General features: G+C 38.4%; 4 protein-coding genes across 6 annotated transcripts; 2 read left to right on the top strand and 2 right to left on the bottom strand.

The window, feature by feature from the left end:
* Window positions 1–240: 240 nt before the first annotated feature.
* Window positions 241–5977, bottom strand: LOC147560660 (uncharacterized). Its single transcript, XM_086664451.1, is given in 18 exon segments — window positions 241–904; window positions 1121–1217; window positions 1309–1394; window positions 1478–1549; window positions 1642–1760; window positions 1884–1991; window positions 2388–2448; window positions 2595–2654; window positions 3007–3067; window positions 3160–3251; window positions 3364–3450; window positions 3533–3616; window positions 4352–4417; window positions 4673–4786; window positions 5275–5429; window positions 5584–5646; window positions 5748–5815; window positions 5817–5977. Coding segments are annotated over 18 exon segments (1683 nt in total). The 3' UTR covers window positions 241–775.
* Window positions 5759–8207, top strand: LOC147560661 (uncharacterized). Its single transcript, XM_086664453.1, has 3 exons — window positions 5759–6315; window positions 7033–7100; window positions 7210–8207. The coding sequence occupies exons 1-3, from the start codon at window positions 6210–6212 to the stop codon at window positions 7822–7824; spliced, it is 789 nt and encodes a 262-aa protein (XP_086520579.1). The 5' UTR covers window positions 5759–6209; the 3' UTR covers window positions 7825–8207.
* A 4085-nt stretch (window positions 8208–12292) lies between these two features.
* On the top strand, window positions 12293–13760 carry LOC147560662 (protein NOI4-like). 2 transcript variants are annotated; one of them, XM_086664455.1, is made up of 4 exons: window positions 12293–12505; window positions 13117–13302; window positions 13491–13580; window positions 13625–13760. In XM_086664455.1, exons 1-3 carry the CDS (start codon window positions 12500–12502, stop codon window positions 13533–13535), a joined length of 237 nt encoding a protein of 78 aa, XP_086520581.1. In that variant the 5' UTR covers window positions 12293–12499; the 3' UTR covers window positions 13536–13580; window positions 13625–13760. The 2 variants fall into 2 exon arrangements, with proteins under 2 accessions (XP_086520581.1, XP_086520580.1); XM_086664454.1 differs by lacking the exon at window positions 12293–12505 and having other exon boundaries at window positions 12946–13302.
* Window positions 13761–13993: 233 nt separating this feature from the next.
* On the bottom strand, window positions 13994–18939 carry LOC147560663 (cellulose synthase-like protein E6). Of its 2 annotated transcripts, none has more exons than XM_086664449.1 (8): window positions 18046–18939; window positions 16873–17194; window positions 16287–16427; window positions 16064–16195; window positions 15753–15965; window positions 15428–15658; window positions 14820–15167; window positions 13994–14628 (listed from the first exon to the last, which is right to left on the bottom strand). In XM_086664449.1, exons 1-8 carry the CDS (start codon window positions 18366–18368, stop codon window positions 14071–14073), a joined length of 2268 nt encoding a protein of 755 aa, XP_086520575.1. In that variant the 5' UTR covers window positions 18369–18939; the 3' UTR covers window positions 13994–14070. The 2 variants fall into 2 exon arrangements, with proteins under 2 accessions (XP_086520575.1, XP_086520576.1); XM_086664450.1 differs by having other exon boundaries at window positions 15765–15965; window positions 18046–18482.
* Between the last annotated feature and the right edge of the window lie 269 nt (window positions 18940–19208).

Here is a 19208-nt window from a genome sequence, read left to right on the forward strand (position 1 = left end):
TCAAATTTCCCACCACTCCAACATCCTAATGTATATTCGGACTCAATCATAGTTAGTGTCGGACTAAGCTCACACATTCCTTCACTAGTCAAAATTTTGAGCCAAGCCGTGCAGTTTGAACCGGGGGTGCTTATCAATCTTGTGCAGCTCATATCTGCAGCAAAGATGGTTTCCCGAGTCTATAACTCATCGACTTCAACCATTTCATGATTCAGGATTCATCAAGGAAAGTTGCCATTGTTTTGGAAAAACGTAATGGATGAACTAAGAGGTTAGAAATAGCTGATCAGATTCACAAAGTAACCCAGAGAAAAAACAACTTACACTTCTCTTATTATCATCTTCAAGTGAAGTACAAAATTACAATATCTATCAAATAACTGATAGAAAACAAGGTGACTACCATGTGTGTTTGTCTTTCGAGCAGTGATTTAGTATTTGATGAGGAGATAAATCCGGTTGAACATGCAAACCAAGCAAACTTGTTGGTTCTTGTCAGCCATCTTCTAGTCAATTTAGATCCCCTCAATTGCCTTTAAACCGATAAATAATCCCTGGCCGAATGAAGTTTATCTTCTCTATCGTTTCAACCAAGTCGATTCCTAACCACTTTGTTTTGTTAACTGCATTGCCTCAAAAAGAAAATCCCTGTTACCATCATCCTAAATCCTAATTAAAGGAAATTGTTTTGCACACAAGGACGGAGCAGAAGTTGACAGCATCAAGGGAGTTCATGCGTGTATGATTACTATTCAGTTTACCTATATTCCATCCATTAAGATCGAACTAGACGGGCTGCAAATGCCCCATCAAGTGAATGCTTCACTGGGTTGGAAAAATAGAACCCACTTTCCGTTACAAAAGCAGATGGAACATACTTATCGATGACATCAATTTGGAATTCCTGCAAATAAACACACTTTATATTCCTAAGAATCTTTAAAACTTTTAAGTCTTAGTTTATTTGAGTTTTATTGAAGTTTTCCCACCAGATGTGTTTGGTCTTCTATAAAAAAGTTTAATCGGCTTACCTATTATCAACCATATTTATCCTTTCAGTCACTCTCGTTTTCTTATGGTTCATATCTATTCACAAAAAATATACTAGAAAACGTCTTACGGGATGTCTTTGAAGGAATGCAGCCACTCTTTCCTCGTTCTCGCTAGGATCGATGGAACAAGTACTGTAAACCAATACTCCTCCGGACCTTGTCAACCTACAAATGAAATTTGGGAAAAATGTGTATTCATTTAAAGTTGAAGCGGAAAAGGAAATAGTTTTGTATGATATAAGATTACGGTTCTTACGTTGAAGCTGCATCCAAGAGTTCGTCTTGTAACTTATTCAGTTCTTCCAAATCCTCTAACCTTCTATTCCACCGTATGTCGGCTCTCTTCGATAGTTCATAATAAAGAAAGTAAGGCCAGATGAGACATTTTCATGTTTTTAGTTATAAAACAATGCCGAGTTAAGTACCTTGGAGAGCACACCCAATCCAGAGCAAGGAACATCCAGCAAAACCTTGTCAAAATTCGCTGAATTTGTTTCCTGCTGGATATGAAAAGATAGCTTAAAAGATGCATAAACTAGCAAAAAACATAAATGGGTATATTTGATACGATTTTCACAATTTCACTTACAGCAAATTTACGCAGATCAGCGTGAATAGTGGCAACAACACCCTCAACTTCATGCAATTTGGCAGTCTCTTTAAGGATTCTCAATCGGCCTTCATTTATGTCAATGGCGGATACCACACCTGCAACTCAGGAAGGTATCACTTAATATATATTTCCAAAATTTCTATCATTTGGATAACCCAGGATGAGTAGAAAATTTGACATAGATAGGCTCAATTATGAAAAAAAGTTTTTGTAATCACCTTGGCCACTTAGAAGTGATGCAAGGAAAAGGGTTTTTCCTCCAGGTGCTGCACAACAGTCGACAATCTTCTCTCCTGGTTGTGGATCAACAACAGACACCACCATACCTGCAGTCAAATTGTGTTTAACCAATATTTGATGTATTAGTTGCATCATGTCTCACAAATCCAGCAATAATTGCACATAAACTACTATTAAAAAAAAAAAAGTACCCAAACTCATTACATATAGACACATAGGGCTGTTAATGGTAATGGGACTGACTCATTACATGAGGTAAAGCACCAAAACCAACCTTCAACCGGCCCACGTCATCTTAATCAATGCATTTTTATTATACCACGATAAGCCAACCACTCAAACAATATCACCACGCAGTAATTTGTAGTTCATAGGGAAGCCAGAAAAGGAATTGCATAGTTCATTTGTCTCAATCGTCAGTCAATACACACTTCAATATGCATCAAAACAATTTTCATACATAATAAGGGAAAAGGCCTGACCTGCACTTTCATCTTGCACCGCACATATTCCCTCTTTCAACAATTCTGCTTGTATGACAATCTAGCGGAAACAACACGAAGGAGCAAAGAGAATACGTGGAAGAAAGTTGAGAAGTGGGCACCCAATAAAAAAGATTAGCATTTCGAATCTTCTTTTCAGTTCTGTAGCTTTCCTCCTGGTGGAGTTCAATTTAATACAAAAGATACCTGCATCCCGGTCGTAATACGAACAAAATCATCCAAGTGCAAAGAAAGCTCATGGGGAACCTAAGGCAACAAAGAACGAAAAAGAAATTACAGTCATCTCGTATTATCATATATGAATAAGATAAGTCATATGGTTTATTGGCATGTGCTAGACTATATGTGCCCAAACAATCAACTCCGTCTTTATTAGTCTTCATTCAGGTATAAGGACAATAGTAGTACATTATACATAATCTATAACAATATGGGTTGTTAAGCAACCTGAAGAAAAATTTGAACACATCAGGCAGTTTTCAAACTAAATGCCATTTTGCCTGGCAATAGTAAGCTACAATTTTGTCATCCTATTCGCACAATGATAGCAAGTAATGGCGTCTTTAACAGCTTCACATAAAAAATAAAAGCAAAATACCTCCAATGTTTCGAGACGCTTAACAAGGTCAGCTCTTGTAAAACCTTTTGCAGTGTTTGCCCTGACATTAGGATTAAACACAATGGCTTGAATCAGCCATAGATTTGGAAGCTCATTTGATACTATTGTATAGAGTAAAACGCATCAACAAACCTGATACTGAAACTTGGAGCGCTGTTATTCCACGTCATCAGTTTCTCAGCTTCTTCTTGTCCACGAAACTTCATCCATCGTCTAACCATCCACTGACAGAAAACAAATACAGCATTATTTTTTAGATGGAGCAAGCAGGATTAATGCTGAAGTTGGCAGAGAAATGCATCTCAACCTGTGCCGAGAGGAGGATTACAAACTTACAACTGGATGAGAATGAAGAGTGGCAAGTGCACGTGCTCGTGCGCGATCATCACCTTCCAATTTGGGTAGGGGAAGAGAATCTTTTTCCTAATCCAGAGTTAATGTATAAAAACTTAATCACCGACAATGAAATAGACAACATGAATAAAGTTCATAAAAGCTGCCGAACCTTTAGTGAGACTAGCTTCCGCAAAATCCCATTCACCATATTACCCGCACCTGGCCTAAGAGCAATCTTTGCCAGTCTGACATTCTAGATTTTGTCACATATCACCATCAAAAGGGAAAACAAAAAAGATGGAATAACAAAAGCAAACCGAACATGTCCATCATAAGAAGAAAGAATGTACGCAAAAGCCTAAGAAAAGATAAAGCGAAAAAGGCAGAGTCAGATCCATTGCCAAGTATTGGGACCTAGGATCCTGCGGTCCTGCCCACATTGGGACTTCCTTATAAATATTCTCTCTTCTAATATATTCACTCAAAGATTCAAAAACAGATCCATTGTCAAGTAAACTTGGTACACCTGCACAAAGATCACGGCCTCAAGACGACCATTACAACAACTCATCCTTGGAGAGTCTTAGGCCAAAGAGTTAAAGAACGGAAAGAAACAATCCATCCAATCTAAAATCATTTTTCAATACAATAATTAGTTATTTTATGAATTCCTTGTCTAAGAAAAGTAGCATTACATGGAACACAAGGATAACACTAACACACTTGGGAAACCCACTTTTGGAAACCCACCACCACTAACACACTTGGGAAACTAATCATCCAATCTAAAACCATTTTTCTAGCACTGGGAAACCCACTTTTGGAGCCTGTGATATATCCTAACCCAAGTTGTCCTTATGGGAGATTACTGGAGAACCACAGACCTACCTAAATGTAAGATAACTTGACAGGCAATAGTAGTTAAACAAGAAATGATATTATCGTGATTAGATTTAATCCAAGAGAATGTGGGAGTAGTGAAACTTACCTCATCGACAACAGCATATGCTGGCATCTCCAGTTTAACAATCTCATAGAAACCAATTCGGAGGATCTAAAAATAGGGAAAACTAAGCATCTTAAGATAAATGAAATGCATTTAAGTGCTTAAATAAACCTAAGAAGTTTTTTATAACATCTTCTCGATGTAACAGTAGGGGTTGTAGATAAGACGATCACATGTAATTGAAGGTAGAAAAAAGTGATTGTTATTTCATTGGGGAGATATTATCCATCTAAAAGATGATTAATGAACTTCATGACATAATTCATGCTATTTTAAGTGTCTTAATTTATAGAGCAATAGTACCTGCAAAAGGAGAGGTTCCATGTTTCTAAATATACGTTCATCGTCACATAATGACACTATAAGATGATCAAGGTACCGTCTCCAACGAATAGTACCTCCAACTATTTCTGTCACCTACAAGAACCAAACACAAGACTATAAAATGATACCTAGGTAGCAAACAAATGGACTTCCAGACACTTTCAAATAAGTATCAGAAACTAAACAATCAACGAATCTGTGAGAATAGACCCATATGAACAAAGAGTACTCCCGTAACTAAGAATATAATATCTAAGTCCTCTCCACTCAGTGCCAATTGGTTTTGGATCGAAGGACCACAAACTTAACATGGTATCTGAGTCAGACCCACACATGTTAGGCTCAAAAGACACATGTGTTCCACATCACTCAACAAAAAAACACTTAGGCTCAAAAGGATGGCTCACGTCAGGGGCGAGCGACAAATAGTCCGACATGGACAAAGGGTACTCTAGTGACCAAGAATAACCCGAGAATTTATTTTCGATTTTGCACCACAATTTTCATTGATGAATATTCTTACTTACTCACACAAATATTTAATGGTATCAGATAGAAATAGAGCAAAAGAATGGCCATACTAGTCTGAGATCTCTATCATCCAATTTCCGAGTTCGAAACCCTAGTGTTCTTTCAACATATCCCATCTCATTAGCTCCAGAACCTTTTCCTTTCTCATTCAAAAGATCAGCAAAAGCACCTCCAAATTCTATCCTCATCAATCTCACTGCAGACACTGTATATCAAAACCAAAAGAAAAATCTTTATAGTAACGTGAAAATCTGATTCAAAATTAAAATGCACAAATATTTTTAACATGATGAACATCATATGAACCAATCTAACCAAAATGAATTCCATAAACTAGTGAGAAAAATGAAAAATTTTACCTGCTCTGTGAGGTGAAATCTCCAAATTCAATTTGGGTGTAAATTTCACAGGATTTTGAGTTCCTGAAATTCAAATTCCTCTACTTTCAGTAAAAAAAAAAGTGATGACAGCAAAAAAAAAAGAAAAAAAAAAAAGATGAATTATTAGTAGATTTTGATATCACCTTGTCTGTGAGGAGAAACCTCTGAGGAGTTTGAATCCTGACGACCCCTTTTTACGAATTTTAGAGGTTGAAACTTTCTGATACTGTGAAGAAGAAGTGGGTCTGAGAGAAAATGCATCGACCATTAATGGTGATTTTGTGAAACTGAACTTGGGTTTTCGACAAAGATTGAATCTTGGGGAAGAGGGGAAGAATGAGTCATAACTAGGGCGGGAAATAGTTCCCTCCATTTTCAGCAAAGAAGAAGATGAGTTTACCGGGCGGTGGTGAAGTGGATTGGATAATAAGATGTACTGACCCTTGTTGGGTCGGGTATTTTCTGTTCCGGGTTAGACTTAACCTTGCAGCCAAACATTCTTTCTCTTGGAGTTCTAGCACGCGGGAAATCCCCCCACTTTTAACCGGCAAAAGACATTTCAGAGAAGTGTGTGTGTGTGTAACTCTTGACCTTCTTCTTCTTCAATGGCTCCTGATAGTACTGTTAAAGTTGCTGTATTTATAGACACAAACTTACCTACCCATTTAGCCATGGCTGTCTCCTCTCAAATCACAGCAGGTGACCTCAAAAGTAAGATAACTTCTCTCCTTATTTTACTTTGATTTAGTAGTCTCTTACCCTCTTCAATCCTTCTCTTTGGGTTGGAAAATTCCATCTTTCTGGTTGAAATTCTCTTTTTACGATTCTAATTAGATTTTGTGATCATGGGTTATTATTGATAGTTCTATTTGTCTAATTTGGGGTTTTTTTAGAGTTCATATTATTTATGGTTAATCTTGTGTAATAAAACTGGTGTACTTGTGAAGTTTAATCATTTTACTCTACCATGGTTGTTCTAAGTTTGGGAGAAAATACTCTGTACTTGTGATAATCCCATATTGATTACGAGAGTGTTTGGAGCGTGGGTCGTAGCCTCGTAGGTGTACGCTCAAGCTTAATAAGTATCGAAACCTTTGGTGGGCTCGTGGAGCCTTCACCAAAAACAAAACCGCATACTTGTGGGCCTGGGGTGGTATTATTGAGGTTTGGGGCGTCACACACCAAACCATTGATTATACTTTATGCACTTTCATGTTTTTGTCTGACTCGTAATGTCTGACTCATCCAATGGAAGTTATTTTGGGTCTGTTTGAGTCAGATTCACACAATGAGAAAAACAAACTCCAAAACATATCTATTCAGCAATTATTCGAATAGTACTTTCGTGTTCCTTCTTCTCTTTTATTCAATAAACTTGATGCATTTTATAGTAATCTAAAAATGTAACTTGTTGATGATATTTGTTAGGAGAATTCAGAAGAGAACACTTCATCTGCTTCCCTAGTCTAGGAGAGATCAGAATCAATGGGTTAATGGTACGAGTCTTTGTTGATAATTAGGTATCTTACATTAAAAAGACTCCAAACCTTATTAACTTTTCGTATGTCTCACTTTGTCTTTTTGCTTGGGAGTCTTAACTTGTAGGTGAAACGGAAATCACATTTCTATCACCTCCCGGATTCTGTGGCGATAAAAAATGTTTTTAACGGGCGAAAAGATATTTGGTTCCTTCATGTAGATGCAAATCTTGTAAGCAAATCTGACTTCACTTCTATGCTAAATGTTGCTGGATTTGGGGAGTCAAGTTTTAACAGCAGAGACAAGATCTATAGTCCAAGCTCATCGGAGATAGTATCAGTCACTGGTATCATAACTAGATATTTTCCTGATTTTGATGAGGTGAAGTCATTCAATGGCCCATCATGTTGTGTTACTAGTCAAGAACTTAAAGCAGATGAAAGCTATCAAGGTCACCTAGACGAGTCTTCGAGTGCCAAAATAGTCAAGAAGTGCAAAAATAGACTGGTTTTTTCTACTCCTCAGTCAACAAGAAGACTAACGAAGATTTCATCTGATTCATTACCTACAAAGCCAAGTCATGAAACGTCGAATGGCAAGTATCGAAGAACAGAAGTTGGTAATCGTGTAGTTGTAGCAGCAAGTGGCCTCAAGGTCTCGACCGGTAAAAGCAAACCAGAAATCATCTTTGGGGATTCACTTGTCAGAAATATCGCCTTTGAAGTCAGCGACGGTGACTAAAAGGGCCGATGATTTAGATTTAGAGCTGTTGAGGTAAAAGAACTGGGTACACTGCCCGTCCTCTGAAATGTTTACCAAGATAATGTTTGGAGTTGATGTAGAGTTTGTGAAGGAGGAAGAACCAAAACCATGTTTCTTGTAGAAAGTTATTTGTCAATTTCACAGACAATGATTAGCTTGAAATGGCTTATCAGATCTTCTTCCTCTCCGACCACCCTCGCCATTTATTAATCTTTGTTGGTGTTATGAGTTATGCCGATGTCTTTTATTTATATTCCAATAGATGTTAATTATATGTAGAAAAGTTTGTATCATAAATATCGGATACCCGGCCAGGCTATAACTGTCAACAAAGGAATCAAGGTCAGATTTTGCCAACTATATTTATTCTAATAGCATTAAACTTATTGGGGACAGTTATCGCCTGGCAAGGGCGCTGATAGCAATTATTGTGGGTCTTATTTTCGCCCTTGAACGTCTCCACCCAAAGTTGGACACCGTCTGTCGCTCTCAATCGGGTTGGGCTTGGGTACCAATAGAAGTCTCATGAGGCAGTACGGACATGAAGCGTTTCAGACGGGTTCAGGTTGGGTAAAAGAGAAATTTTTTTTGCTCAAGGTCACCATGGACCTTCCTATAAAGGAGTATATCGAGCCCCATCTGGGATCTGGTCGGGTTGGCATTGCACGCTATTGACTTCAAGTCATACCGTTTTCATATTGGACTCTAACGTTTTCTTTTTCTCATTGGATTCGAGCGGCTTATGGATCGTAAACTTTTCTTTTCTTCTCTGCACTGATGGTGAAATTTTGTTTAAAAAACTCTTTGTGGCTTTGTGGGCTGGAAAGATGAGCTGAAAATTTTTGAAGGATTAAAAGAAACAAAAAGTCTTACTCACCATTTTCAGGTATAGACAAGAAAGAAGATAAATTCAAACTTTTTCCACTGGATTTTGTGAAAATAATATGGGTGCTTCTAAAGGCACCTGACCAAACAGCTGTTAGCATCCATCTCTGTTGGCACCACGCCCAACCGCTCTATTCTCTGTTGGCACCACTCAAGTATGTAGGCACCGGTCCATTATCTGTTGACCCTAACCCCTCCATCCATCTCTCACAAAATCCATCCAAAATTGGGGATTTTAAACTTTCTCTCTCTAAGCTCTTACAAAACCGAGTTTAAACCCATGGAGAATCCTCATAAATCAAGTATAAAAACAGATAATGAATCACATACCAGCCTCTGAGGAATGAAGAACAAGAAGAATCATCACGATGATGGTGGTGGTGATAATAAGAAGGTGGTTGTTGTTGTTGTTGGTAATCATCATTGAAATAACCCTGATAACCAGGATTTGGTGGCGGTGGAGGATACCCAGGATTGGGTGGTGGATACCCTTCATACGGTGGTGGTTGTGAAGAATACCCAGGTGGAGGATATGGAGAACCATAACCTGTCACAAATTATACTCAGAAATCAACAATCCCAAATTTGACAGAAAAATAATCAAATTAAATGAAATTGAAGAGTGATAGTTACCTGGTGGAGGAGGGTATGGGTATGAATCCTTTTGATAACTCATCTTTTTTTATTCCACTCAGTAGGAAGAAGGGATGAGATTTAGGGTTTCCAAAACTCTAGACAAATTTTGCAGATAAATGAGAAATGAAATTGGGTTGTTTTGGGAGGGTAAAGAAGGAGGTTTTGATCAACAAGATTAAAGTCAAATTAATACTTTAATCGCCGGTAGGTGTGGGAGACGTTGCCGTCGCCGTTGCCTGAGAATGTTGCACTCTTTTCTAGGGTTTTGTTTTGGAAGAAGAATTGATTAGGATTCCTTTTTTGTTGGAAGAAGAAGATGGAAGAAGTAAACGAAGGTGAACGTCACCCACATTAAAAACTGGTGCTTATAGAGACCTCGAGTAAAAAATCATTGACTTGAGTCAACAATATTTTTGGATGCTAACAGCTGTTTGGTCAGGTGCCTTTAGAAGCACCCATAATAATAACTCCAGCACAAACAAATTGAATCAAAGGTTAACTTTATTGATTGAGTATTCATGTAGTTATATCATTTACAAAGAGAGAACTTAGCATAATTGAATAAAACAGAATTAGGAAATCTAATTACAAAAGATGAAACTAATTACAAAGGATGGAAACTAATATATTGTTTACAAATAGGAAAATATGAATTGGGAAGGAGATATCCTTTGTGTTTGATATGGGAATATTACTTCATTACCCCCCCGTAAGTTGGAGCTGGGGAAGAAATCTGAGTCAAGCCTAACTTGGAAGTTAACCGTTGGAATTGGTCAGAACCAAGGGGCTTTGTGAAAATATCAGCGACCTGATCTGCAGAGCGAACATGAGATAGCTGGATAAGACCACTTTCAAGTTTCTCACGGACAAAGTGGCAATCGAGTTCAATGTGCTTTGTTCGTTCGTGAAAAACTGGATTAGCAGCGATATGCATAGCCACCTTATTGTCACAGAAAACCTCAAAAGGTTCTGGAATGGAAATTCGAAGGTCCTGAAAAAGGTATTTTAACCATTGGAGCTCGGCAGTAAGGAAAGCAAGAGCACGATATTCTGCCTCAGCAGATGATCGGGAGACTGTCGGTTGTTTCTTAGATTTCCAAGACAACGGACTCGCACCAAGCATTGTGAAGTAGCCGGTGGTGGAACGACGTGTGATGGGGCAGCTGGCCCGATCAGAGTCGGCAAAACCCGAAAGTGTCAGAGAGCTAGAAGACGAAAGAAAAATCCCATGATCGAGGGTGCCCTTCAAGTATCTTAGCACTCGAGTCGCAGCATCCATATGTGTTGAACGGGGATGTTGCATAAATTGACTGAAAAGGCGATATCAGGCCTCGTTACAGTGACATAGAGAAGTCGACCAATGAGACGCCGAAAAGAAGTGGGATCGTCTAAAGGTGTACCATCTGTAGGTAATAATTTCAAGTGTTGTTCCATAGGAAATAAACTCGGTTTAGCTCCGAGAAGTCCAGAATCACGGATAATGTCCAAAGTGTATTTCCGTTGACAGAGGAAAATACCCTTAGGGGACCTAGATACTTCTAGGCCTAAAAAATATTGAAGTCGTCCGAGATTTTTAAGAGAAAATCGTTTCTCGAGACGTTGTCGAAGGAGGTCAATTTCTTTGTTGTCATTGCCTGTAATGATGATGTCATCTACGTAGACAAGAATATAGATAGCAGTCGGACCATTAAAATAACTGAAAAGAGAATGGTCTGACGAAGATTGAGAAAAACCCTCAGCTTTTAAACCGGATGAAAATTTAGCAAACCATTGTCTGGAGGCTTGTTTCAAACCATATAATGATTTGTTCAAGCGACAAACTCTAGTGTCACCTTTGCTACTAAAACCTGGAGGAATGGTCATATAGACTTCTTCTTCCAAGTCTCCTTGGAGGAAACCATTATTGACGTCTAATTGATGCAACGACCATCCTTGGATAGACGCAAGGGATAGAAGGACTCGAACAGTTACCAATTTGGCAACTGGAGCAAATGTATCATGATAGTCGACACCTTCAACCTGGGTATATCCTTTGGCGACGAGGCGTGCCTTATAACGTTCGATAGATCCATCCGAACGATATTTAATTTTGTAAACCCACTTACAACCAATGGGTTTCTTGCCAGGTGGCAAGGAAGTCAGAGACCAAGTATTATTAGTCTCGAGAGCTAAAATCTCTTTAGTCATCGCCTCACGCCATTCTGGAGAAGCAGAAGCGATTTTGTAAGATTTTGGTTCTTCTGTGGTGATAACGGAAGTTAGAAAAGCCTTATGAGAATTACTAAAACGGTCAAAACTGATATAGTCGACCAGTGGATAAGGAGTGCGCGAAGATGTCGTTTCTGAACTAGAAAGAATATAGTCAGCCAAATAAGCAGGCGGATTCCTAACACGAATTGATCGTGTAGGATTACTAGATTCCTCGACGGGAGAGTCGAGTGATGAAGTGCCACTGGTGGTAAAAGGCCGAGGAGAAGCGGAAGCTGAAAAGTCTGGAGAAGATGCACTATCAGAAGAAGCTATAGGCACCTCTACAGGAGATGATGAAGGTATATCCTTGCTGGGATCAGAGGGAGTCAGGGGCCTACCTGAAATAGGAGGCGTCGTCTCAACAAAAAGGCAAATGAGGAGAATCAACCGAAGGCGAGGGAAAAGACTCGACTAAAGGTGGAGGTGGAAAAATATTGTGTCGCGACGGAGTCTGAAAAGTGTCGGGAGAAGGCACATGGTATCATGAGCACAAGGATTTTTTTTTCGTCGATATTTGGGATTTCTCCTCGTTCATTATAACTTATCTCTCTCCCAGCACTCAAAGGTCAGTATAATCTCTTCCATCCTATCATTATTTTCCTCATTTCCTTCGTTTTCGTCTTTTCTTTTATCAAAATCAGACTATTCAAAATCTGATTCGGCTACTGTTCAACCATTTTATGTTTTCTCCTTCTTCCGGAGACTCTTTACAGCCAAACCCTAAGGGTTCTTTGGCTACCACCGGCACCACTTATATATAAAAATCAAGTCTTTTTCTCCCAAATCGTGGTTACATTGAATCATACATATTTCTTGGGTATTCTTCATTTTTTGCTCTCTTCTCTTCTCAAAGAATTTCTCTCTATATCTTAAAGAAGCATTCATGTCGGTATGATCATCTAAAGCTTCAATTTGTTTGTGTCTGTTTCATTCTTTTATAGGTTTTTTTGTGATTGATTATGATTTGGGGATGAAGATATTACCACTTTTGTTTATGTTCTTAATTTGGAATTATCATTTAAGGGGGGAATTGACTTTTAATTGATGATTTTTTGTTCTCTATCTTAGTTTTGATTCTCATGAATATGTTCTCTTATGCTTGGTGAGGTGGTTTACCTTATCGGACATAGGTAGTTTGTCTGATAATATCTGACATCACAAGCCTTAGCAGTTATCAATATTGGTCGCTCTCCACGAGCCCCACACAGAAGGCCTTGACACTTACTAAGCTTGAGCATTCACCTGTAGCCTAGGCTCCGGACGCTCTCGCCACTGATGTGGGACTATCACAGGTTATATATGGATTGCATTTAAAGCTTCTTGTTTTGTAGAATATCATGCATCTAGATTGTGGTGAACAAAGTCCATATTTCTGATTCTTCTTCGGTTAATTTGAATGAGTTGTAAATGGATTGAATTTTATTTGGATTTCTTGTTGATATCTCCCGACAAGTCTATATGACTCTGAGTTTTCCGATTGTAAACTTTGGTTTCCTACAGGACAAGGGCAGGACATTACCAAAGTTTGGTGAATGGGATGTAAACGATCCCGCTTCAGCTGAGGGGTTTAGTGTGATATTCAATAAGGCCAGGGATGAGAGAAAAGCGGGAACCAATAGTGATCCGCCAGGAAAGGATGAAACTCCTGCCTATAAAGCTCGAACAGGAACTAGCAAACCTCAGTCTGTAAGTTTATCTTCCACTTATTCCCTCCTGAATGCCAACTCCTTTGATGAAAACGTCAAAGTTTTTCGATACTTAAAATCCTGTTGGGTGGTGTTATTATTCGAGGAGATGCATATAAGTTTGCTCTGTGATTTTACATGGTCATTTAAGCTTCTATATGCTAACAGAGGGAATCTTTCGATATGCAGAAGAAATGGTTTTGCTGCGTACAACCTGCTTATGCGGAGTCCTGATACGAGAACTCATACTCTATAAGACTCGTCTGTTAAAGAAAGTTCATGTATATATATATATATATATATATATATATATATATATATATATATATAACCATTTTCTCCAAATCTTCCAGAGACTAGAGGGTGTAGCTGGAAAGTTGTGATGGATCAAATGCCGATCCGTTTGCTATGCTGTGTGCCGCTGACTGTGTTGATGAGAAGGATAGGTTTCGTTGGGAGCTTACCATAACAGACGAACCCTTTTGTTGTATTTATACTTGTACTACTAATTTCTTTTTGTCCAACTCCTTCTCTCATTCTTTTTTCTGAATGATTCTGAATCGATTTGCTTGTGATGACTGTTATTATGTTGTTTATTATCGGAATGAAGGCGGGTTGCCATATACTGGTGCACGAACACTTGCTTGACAAAACCCGGTAACTCCAAAAAGACAAAAGTGAAAGCTAGGAGGTTTTCATCTTAAACATCAATATTGTAATCGACTTATTATTACAGTTTTGTGTTAACAGAAAGCAATTATAACATAATTTAACACAAACAAGAAGCAATTATACATGTAGATAGAGCTATAATAAGTGACTTTAAGGTGATAAAAGTTGGGATCTTGCCGTTGTCCTTTCGAAAGAAGAGACCTTGATAAACAGGTAGGTTTATAAGGACTAGAAAGACAGCCTGAACAATTTGAAGTAGTAATGGACTCTCAAGAACCTTGCCTTCTATATCGAAGATAACTCTCTTTAATCCTCCAAGCAAACCAAATAAATTTATCAAACTTATAGTTGATAGAATTGTTGTAAATATGGGAGATGAAGTTCCAAACTCAATCATTTCTTTCTCATATCTATTCAAAACGTCGGAGTCAGCTACCTTAGTTGAGATGACGAATGCAGACTTGGAAAACCCTAAAATATTAAGTAAGGCGTCGATGAAGGCGAATAAGTAGGAAGTTGTCCTTTTAAACATCCACATTCTTTGTTCGTTCAACCATCCTTGAACTGTGCCACCTGATGATAAGAACTCAGCCAAACTGTAAGTGTACCTTGTTACGATCAAATACATGAAAGGTATGATCCATGGACTTGTAATCTGTTCGAAAAATCATAGAAAAAAAGAAACACAATCTAAGTATTTACTTGCATTGTGGCAAACCTCAAGTCAGATTTCAAATAAAAAACGATAGTTAAATCATTTATCGGTCATGCAAAATATTACTTTTACTTGAGGAAAAGACTCATGATGATCAAAAGGGTATGAGAGTTAGAAATAGACATACATACCTTGGGAAAGAGAGGAATGCCAATGAAAAGACAAAGGGGTGGGATGAGAGTGTAGTATAATGTGGGCAAGCAATTAGGAGCCCATACGCAATAGACAGAGTAACCCATCTTAAGTCCAAGAGAGATCTTTTTATGCCCATATAGAAATGGATTGTATTTGGAAAGGAAAATTTGAAAATCTCCTTCAGACCATCTTTTATGTTGGACAAGGGCATCTCCTAATGTGTTTGGAGCTACACCCAAGAATGCCCACCTTTTGGGATTGTAATAAACTGATTTCCACCCTCTACATTGAATTGTTAATCCTGTAAGTACATCCTCCACTGGACAACCATACTTCAAGCCGATCTGCAAGTTGATAAAACTTTATGGTTATGGAGATGAGAGAGAGTAATGTCCCCAATCGCTTGTGGGCGTGTTCTGGGCTATTGGTGTGTTCGTGTGTGTTCAAGCTTATTATGTGTCGAGGTCTTTATGTTGGCTTGTGGAGCATTACCCGAGAACAAAACCCCATACCCATCGGGCTTAGGTCTAGGTAACAAAAGCTAAAACAATGTCAATAACTGTCAAGACTTGGATCGTTACAAAGAGATAGAGAGTGAAATCACCTCATTTCCCCATTGAGTGTTAGCCTCATACGAACAATCTGCGACACTTTTTATTCTGTCTTCCAATTCACTGACACTTTGTTCAAGTTCCTTTCTCAAACTACTTGTTTCAGACTGAGTTCCCCTAAATCCCTTGATATATATTTTCCCCATAAGAGTCTCTCTTCTGTGAAAGCAACCTGTCCCAATGTATAAAGGTCCTCCATTACCATCCAGACCATGAAACTCTACCTACATTCACCAAATAAAACTTTCATAAGAACTAACCTAATTTATGAAAATCGAAAACAAACCTAACCAACCAATATCTCTTATTCATACTCACGTCACGGATTACCGCTAGGGCAGCACCGTAAATATCATTCTTCGTCGTGTTAAATGAGTTCTGAGGGTATTGCACATAAGCAATCTCGTGACCTTTTTCTTCATCCATGAAGAAACACAAAGCATCTCTAATGGATTCCGAATTGTTTGAGTACATATCACAATCCACATTTAGAATTATATCTCCGTTGCTTATCTTCGATGACACCCTTAACTGCAAAACAATTGAATTTCAATGTTAATGGTTCGAATATCGAGTAAGTCCCTGTTTCAAAAATGGGGTTTGTTTCTCTTCGTACGTGTTAATATTACCAATGAATTCATAGCTCCTGCTTTGAAGTTATGATGATATTGTGGTCTCTTCTCCCTTGCCAAGTATACTAGTGTCGGTAATCGACATCCTTCATTATCCACAGTATTTGAATCTTGGCCATTGATCAATACCTATATATACAAACACAAATGAAAACAGAATTCGATAAATACCCACAAAAAACCGATGAACACGGACGGATTTCATATAAGACTAGATTACCTGAAGAATTGTTTGATGATCACGAGAGGACGAATTTGAAAACCATTCTGAAAATCCCTTATGCTTAGCTTTCAATTCATCTGATACTCTACCCAATTTAGTTGTTGTTTCAATCCTATTCTCCATTGCTTCATATAGTTTCTACAATAAGAAGGGTAAGAAATGACATTGAAACAGGATAAGTTTTACAAACAGGATAAGGCTCCTCAAGCCCCGCCACCAAAAGGCCTCCGAACTTACAGAGCTTGAGCAAACACCTATGGCCCAGGCTCTAGACACTCTTGTGAGCAATGTGGGACCATCACAATGGCCCTACCCCCAGCGAAGAGGTGTCTGCAGCTCCGATACCATTTGTGATATGTCCCATGCCCCAAGCTTAATAAGTACCGAGGCGTTTTGGGGGGGCTCATGGAGCCTTCTCCAAAAACAAAACTTTGTACAATAATTGTACATGTGTTAGGTGGTAAAAGAGGATACAATATCAGCAACTGCTAAGACTTGGGGCGTCATAGTTAAACAAGGCAGATTCAGAGATGAGAAATAATCAGACACTATTTAAGTATAGGATTAGGAAACCAGGGTTTACCTTAACTGTTGTCCACTCATCGGAATTAATGGCGGATGAGTGGTGGTGGTGGTTGGAAGAGAAGTAGGCGGCGGGTGATCGTGGCTCAATGTTGAATTTCTTGCAAAATGGGAGCCAGTATTTGGAAAAATGAGAAGCTTCAAGTAAGGCATAGTATGTAAGATCTGAGCCACCATCATCGGAGAGATATACGCTTATTTTATCCGGTGGGTAGTCATATGCCATTACTGATAATACTGTGTTGATTACCAGAGATGGTGGTTCTATCTTTGGATCAGCTGTACATACAAATATATCTATACCTGGTAATCTTTCTTCGTATCTGCAAGTTCAATACTGCATAAGTAAATATGAATTTGATTTTTTTTATATATGTTTGGCCACGATTTTTGCTTATTTCATATCCCTAGTTTATATCCACTTGCTCTACTTTCGACCACGGTTCTTGCCCTTCTTTTGGTCACGGTTTTGCCTTACTTCCGCTTACCAAAATGCACTACTCTCGGTTACAGTTTTGTGCTACTCCCCATCACGATTTTGTTTTACTTTCCATAACGGTTTTGCACTACTTTGGTCACGGTTTTTGAGCTACTTTTGGTCATAGTTTTTGCACTACTTCCGGTCATGATTTTGCCCCACTTTCAGCTAAAGTTTTCTCGACTTCCGGTCACGGTTTTGCCCTACTTTCGGTCATGGCTTTGTGCTACTTTCGGTTACAGTTTTTCCCTATTTTCAGTCACAGTTTTGCTATACTTCCGTTCACGTTTTTGCATTGCTTTTGGTCACGGTTTTGCTCTACTTTCTTTCACGGTTTATTGTTTATCTGGACCATGGATTTTGCACTACTTTGGGCCTCTGATTTTGTCTTTTTTCCCGACATGATAGTTACCCAGCGTTTGGCCACGGTTCTTAGAGCATCTATAAAATGTCACGGAAGTAATTTTTAAGTTTTTAAAGTATTGAACTATTTCAACAAAAAAAAAGGTATTGACTTAAGATGTCCTTTTTATTTAGTTTAGCACTGAAGATGCTTTTAAGAGGGGACTCATGGGTCTCATCTCTATCCATGCTCGGGCGGGGAGTTGTTAATTTTGTTTGGGAATTTGAATATGTCGCAAATAGGATCTTCAAGTGTGGGAGAAAGAGGAAGAAGAGTAGTAGTACTAGTAGTACCTGTGGGAGAGTCTGTGTTTGAAAGTGTGACGATAAACCCGATTCCAGCGAACAGATTGAGTGAATAACCAGTAAATACCAAACCATATCTCCACCATAAATAATCCAATCCAAATCCATCTTCTTCCCTTGTTCACATCTACTACTACTGAACTTACTCTATAAATCCATACCAAAAAGATGCATACTAATATCGATATCGGAAACAATTTATACCCAACTTGAGTTTTAGACTCCTCTGTTTCAAACAGAGGAAGTTCATACTCATCTTCACTATCCTTATCTCCTCCACCTATACCACTGGTACCACCACTCCTGCCCATCTCTCTCTCTCTCTGATCTCTTTCTTTGGATGCTCTCTCTCTCTCTCTATATATATATATATGTTTATATCAAAAACAATTATTACAAAAAGATAACTACGAACATCATAAGTCGTCAAGAGCTCCTAGACAAATAACATAAAGTAAAAGACAAAGTGAAAGTGTAGAAAATTAGCTTAGACTTTTTCAATCTTTTGAAGGAAAGGAGTCGAGGCCAGTCAAGTCAAGTAGCACATATTATAATTTCCATTCCCACTAATTTTTTAAGCACACACTTGGACAAAATTCGACAAGATAAGATATAATATGGGCCATATGGTATAATACAGTGAAAGTGATATGAAAGTGGAAAATGACATTGATAATCAAACTCAAACTAAGGTAGGTTGTGAAATCAAATAAGTACAGCAGGTAGGGTAGCAGCCACAATAGAAGCAACTCAAATCAAGATGGTGGGGATCTACACAAACACATCATATGTTGGCTACTCAAATCACTTGGTGTATATATCATGATGGTACTCTCTTATCTCGGACCGGCTTCCAAATTGGAACTAGCACTCAGTTCCAGTTCTTAATGTTTGTGTGAAGAAGTATATAATCAAAAATAAACAATCACACAAACCACATGAGATCTATGGAGTTCGGTTGGTGAAACCTACTTATGTGACCAACCCTGCTTCTGTGATTAGGCCTGCTGAACAGGTCAAAAAGTTCGTGCCAAGGCCCCTGAAACCCGGTCAAATATCAACCCATATACAAAGAGACTTTCAACAGTTTGCAATCAAGTCTAAAACAATTTATCTGATTATGAATCGTTTAAATTTGAAGTCTCGCTCAA

Source organism: Eschscholzia californica, unplaced genomic scaffold, assembly GCF_041429995.1.
Source record: "Eschscholzia californica isolate CP2 unplaced genomic scaffold, dmEscCali1.0.p SCAF_2, whole genome shotgun sequence".
NCBI classification, from domain to species: Eukaryota; Viridiplantae; Streptophyta; class Magnoliopsida; order Ranunculales; family Papaveraceae; genus Eschscholzia; species Eschscholzia californica.

Bases quoted from the DNA above. Each gene is read 5' to 3' on its own strand.
- LOC147560663 (XM_086664449.1), bottom strand. From the start codon at position 18,368: ATGGGCAGGAGTGGTGGTACCAGTGGTATAGGTGGAGGAGATAAGGAT. The intron at 17,195-18,045 runs GTACTACTAGTA...TTGAACTTGCAG, and splicing joins AAACACAGACTCTCCCACAG to ATACGAAGAAAGATTACCAG. The intron at 15,659-15,752 runs GTGAGTATGAAT...TGGTGAATGTAG, and splicing joins CCCTAGCGGTAATCCGTGAC to GTAGAGTTTCATGGTCTGGA.
- LOC147560662 (XM_086664454.1), top strand. From the start codon at position 13,075: ATGACTCTGAGTTTTCCGATTGTAAACTTTGGTTTCCTACAGGACAAG. The intron at 13,303-13,490 runs GTAAGTTTATCT...TTCGATATGCAG, and splicing joins GAACTAGCAAACCTCAGTCT to AAGAAATGGTTTTGCTGCGT.
- LOC147560661 (XM_086664453.1), top strand. From the start codon at position 6,210: ATGGCTCCTGATAGTACTGTTAAAGTTGCTGTATTTATAGACACAAAC. The intron at 6,316-7,032 runs GTAAGATAACTT...GATATTTGTTAG, and splicing joins CACAGCAGGTGACCTCAAAA to GAGAATTCAGAAGAGAACAC. The intron at 7,101-7,209 runs GTACGAGTCTTT...CTTAACTTGTAG, and splicing joins TCAGAATCAATGGGTTAATG to GTGAAACGGAAATCACATTT.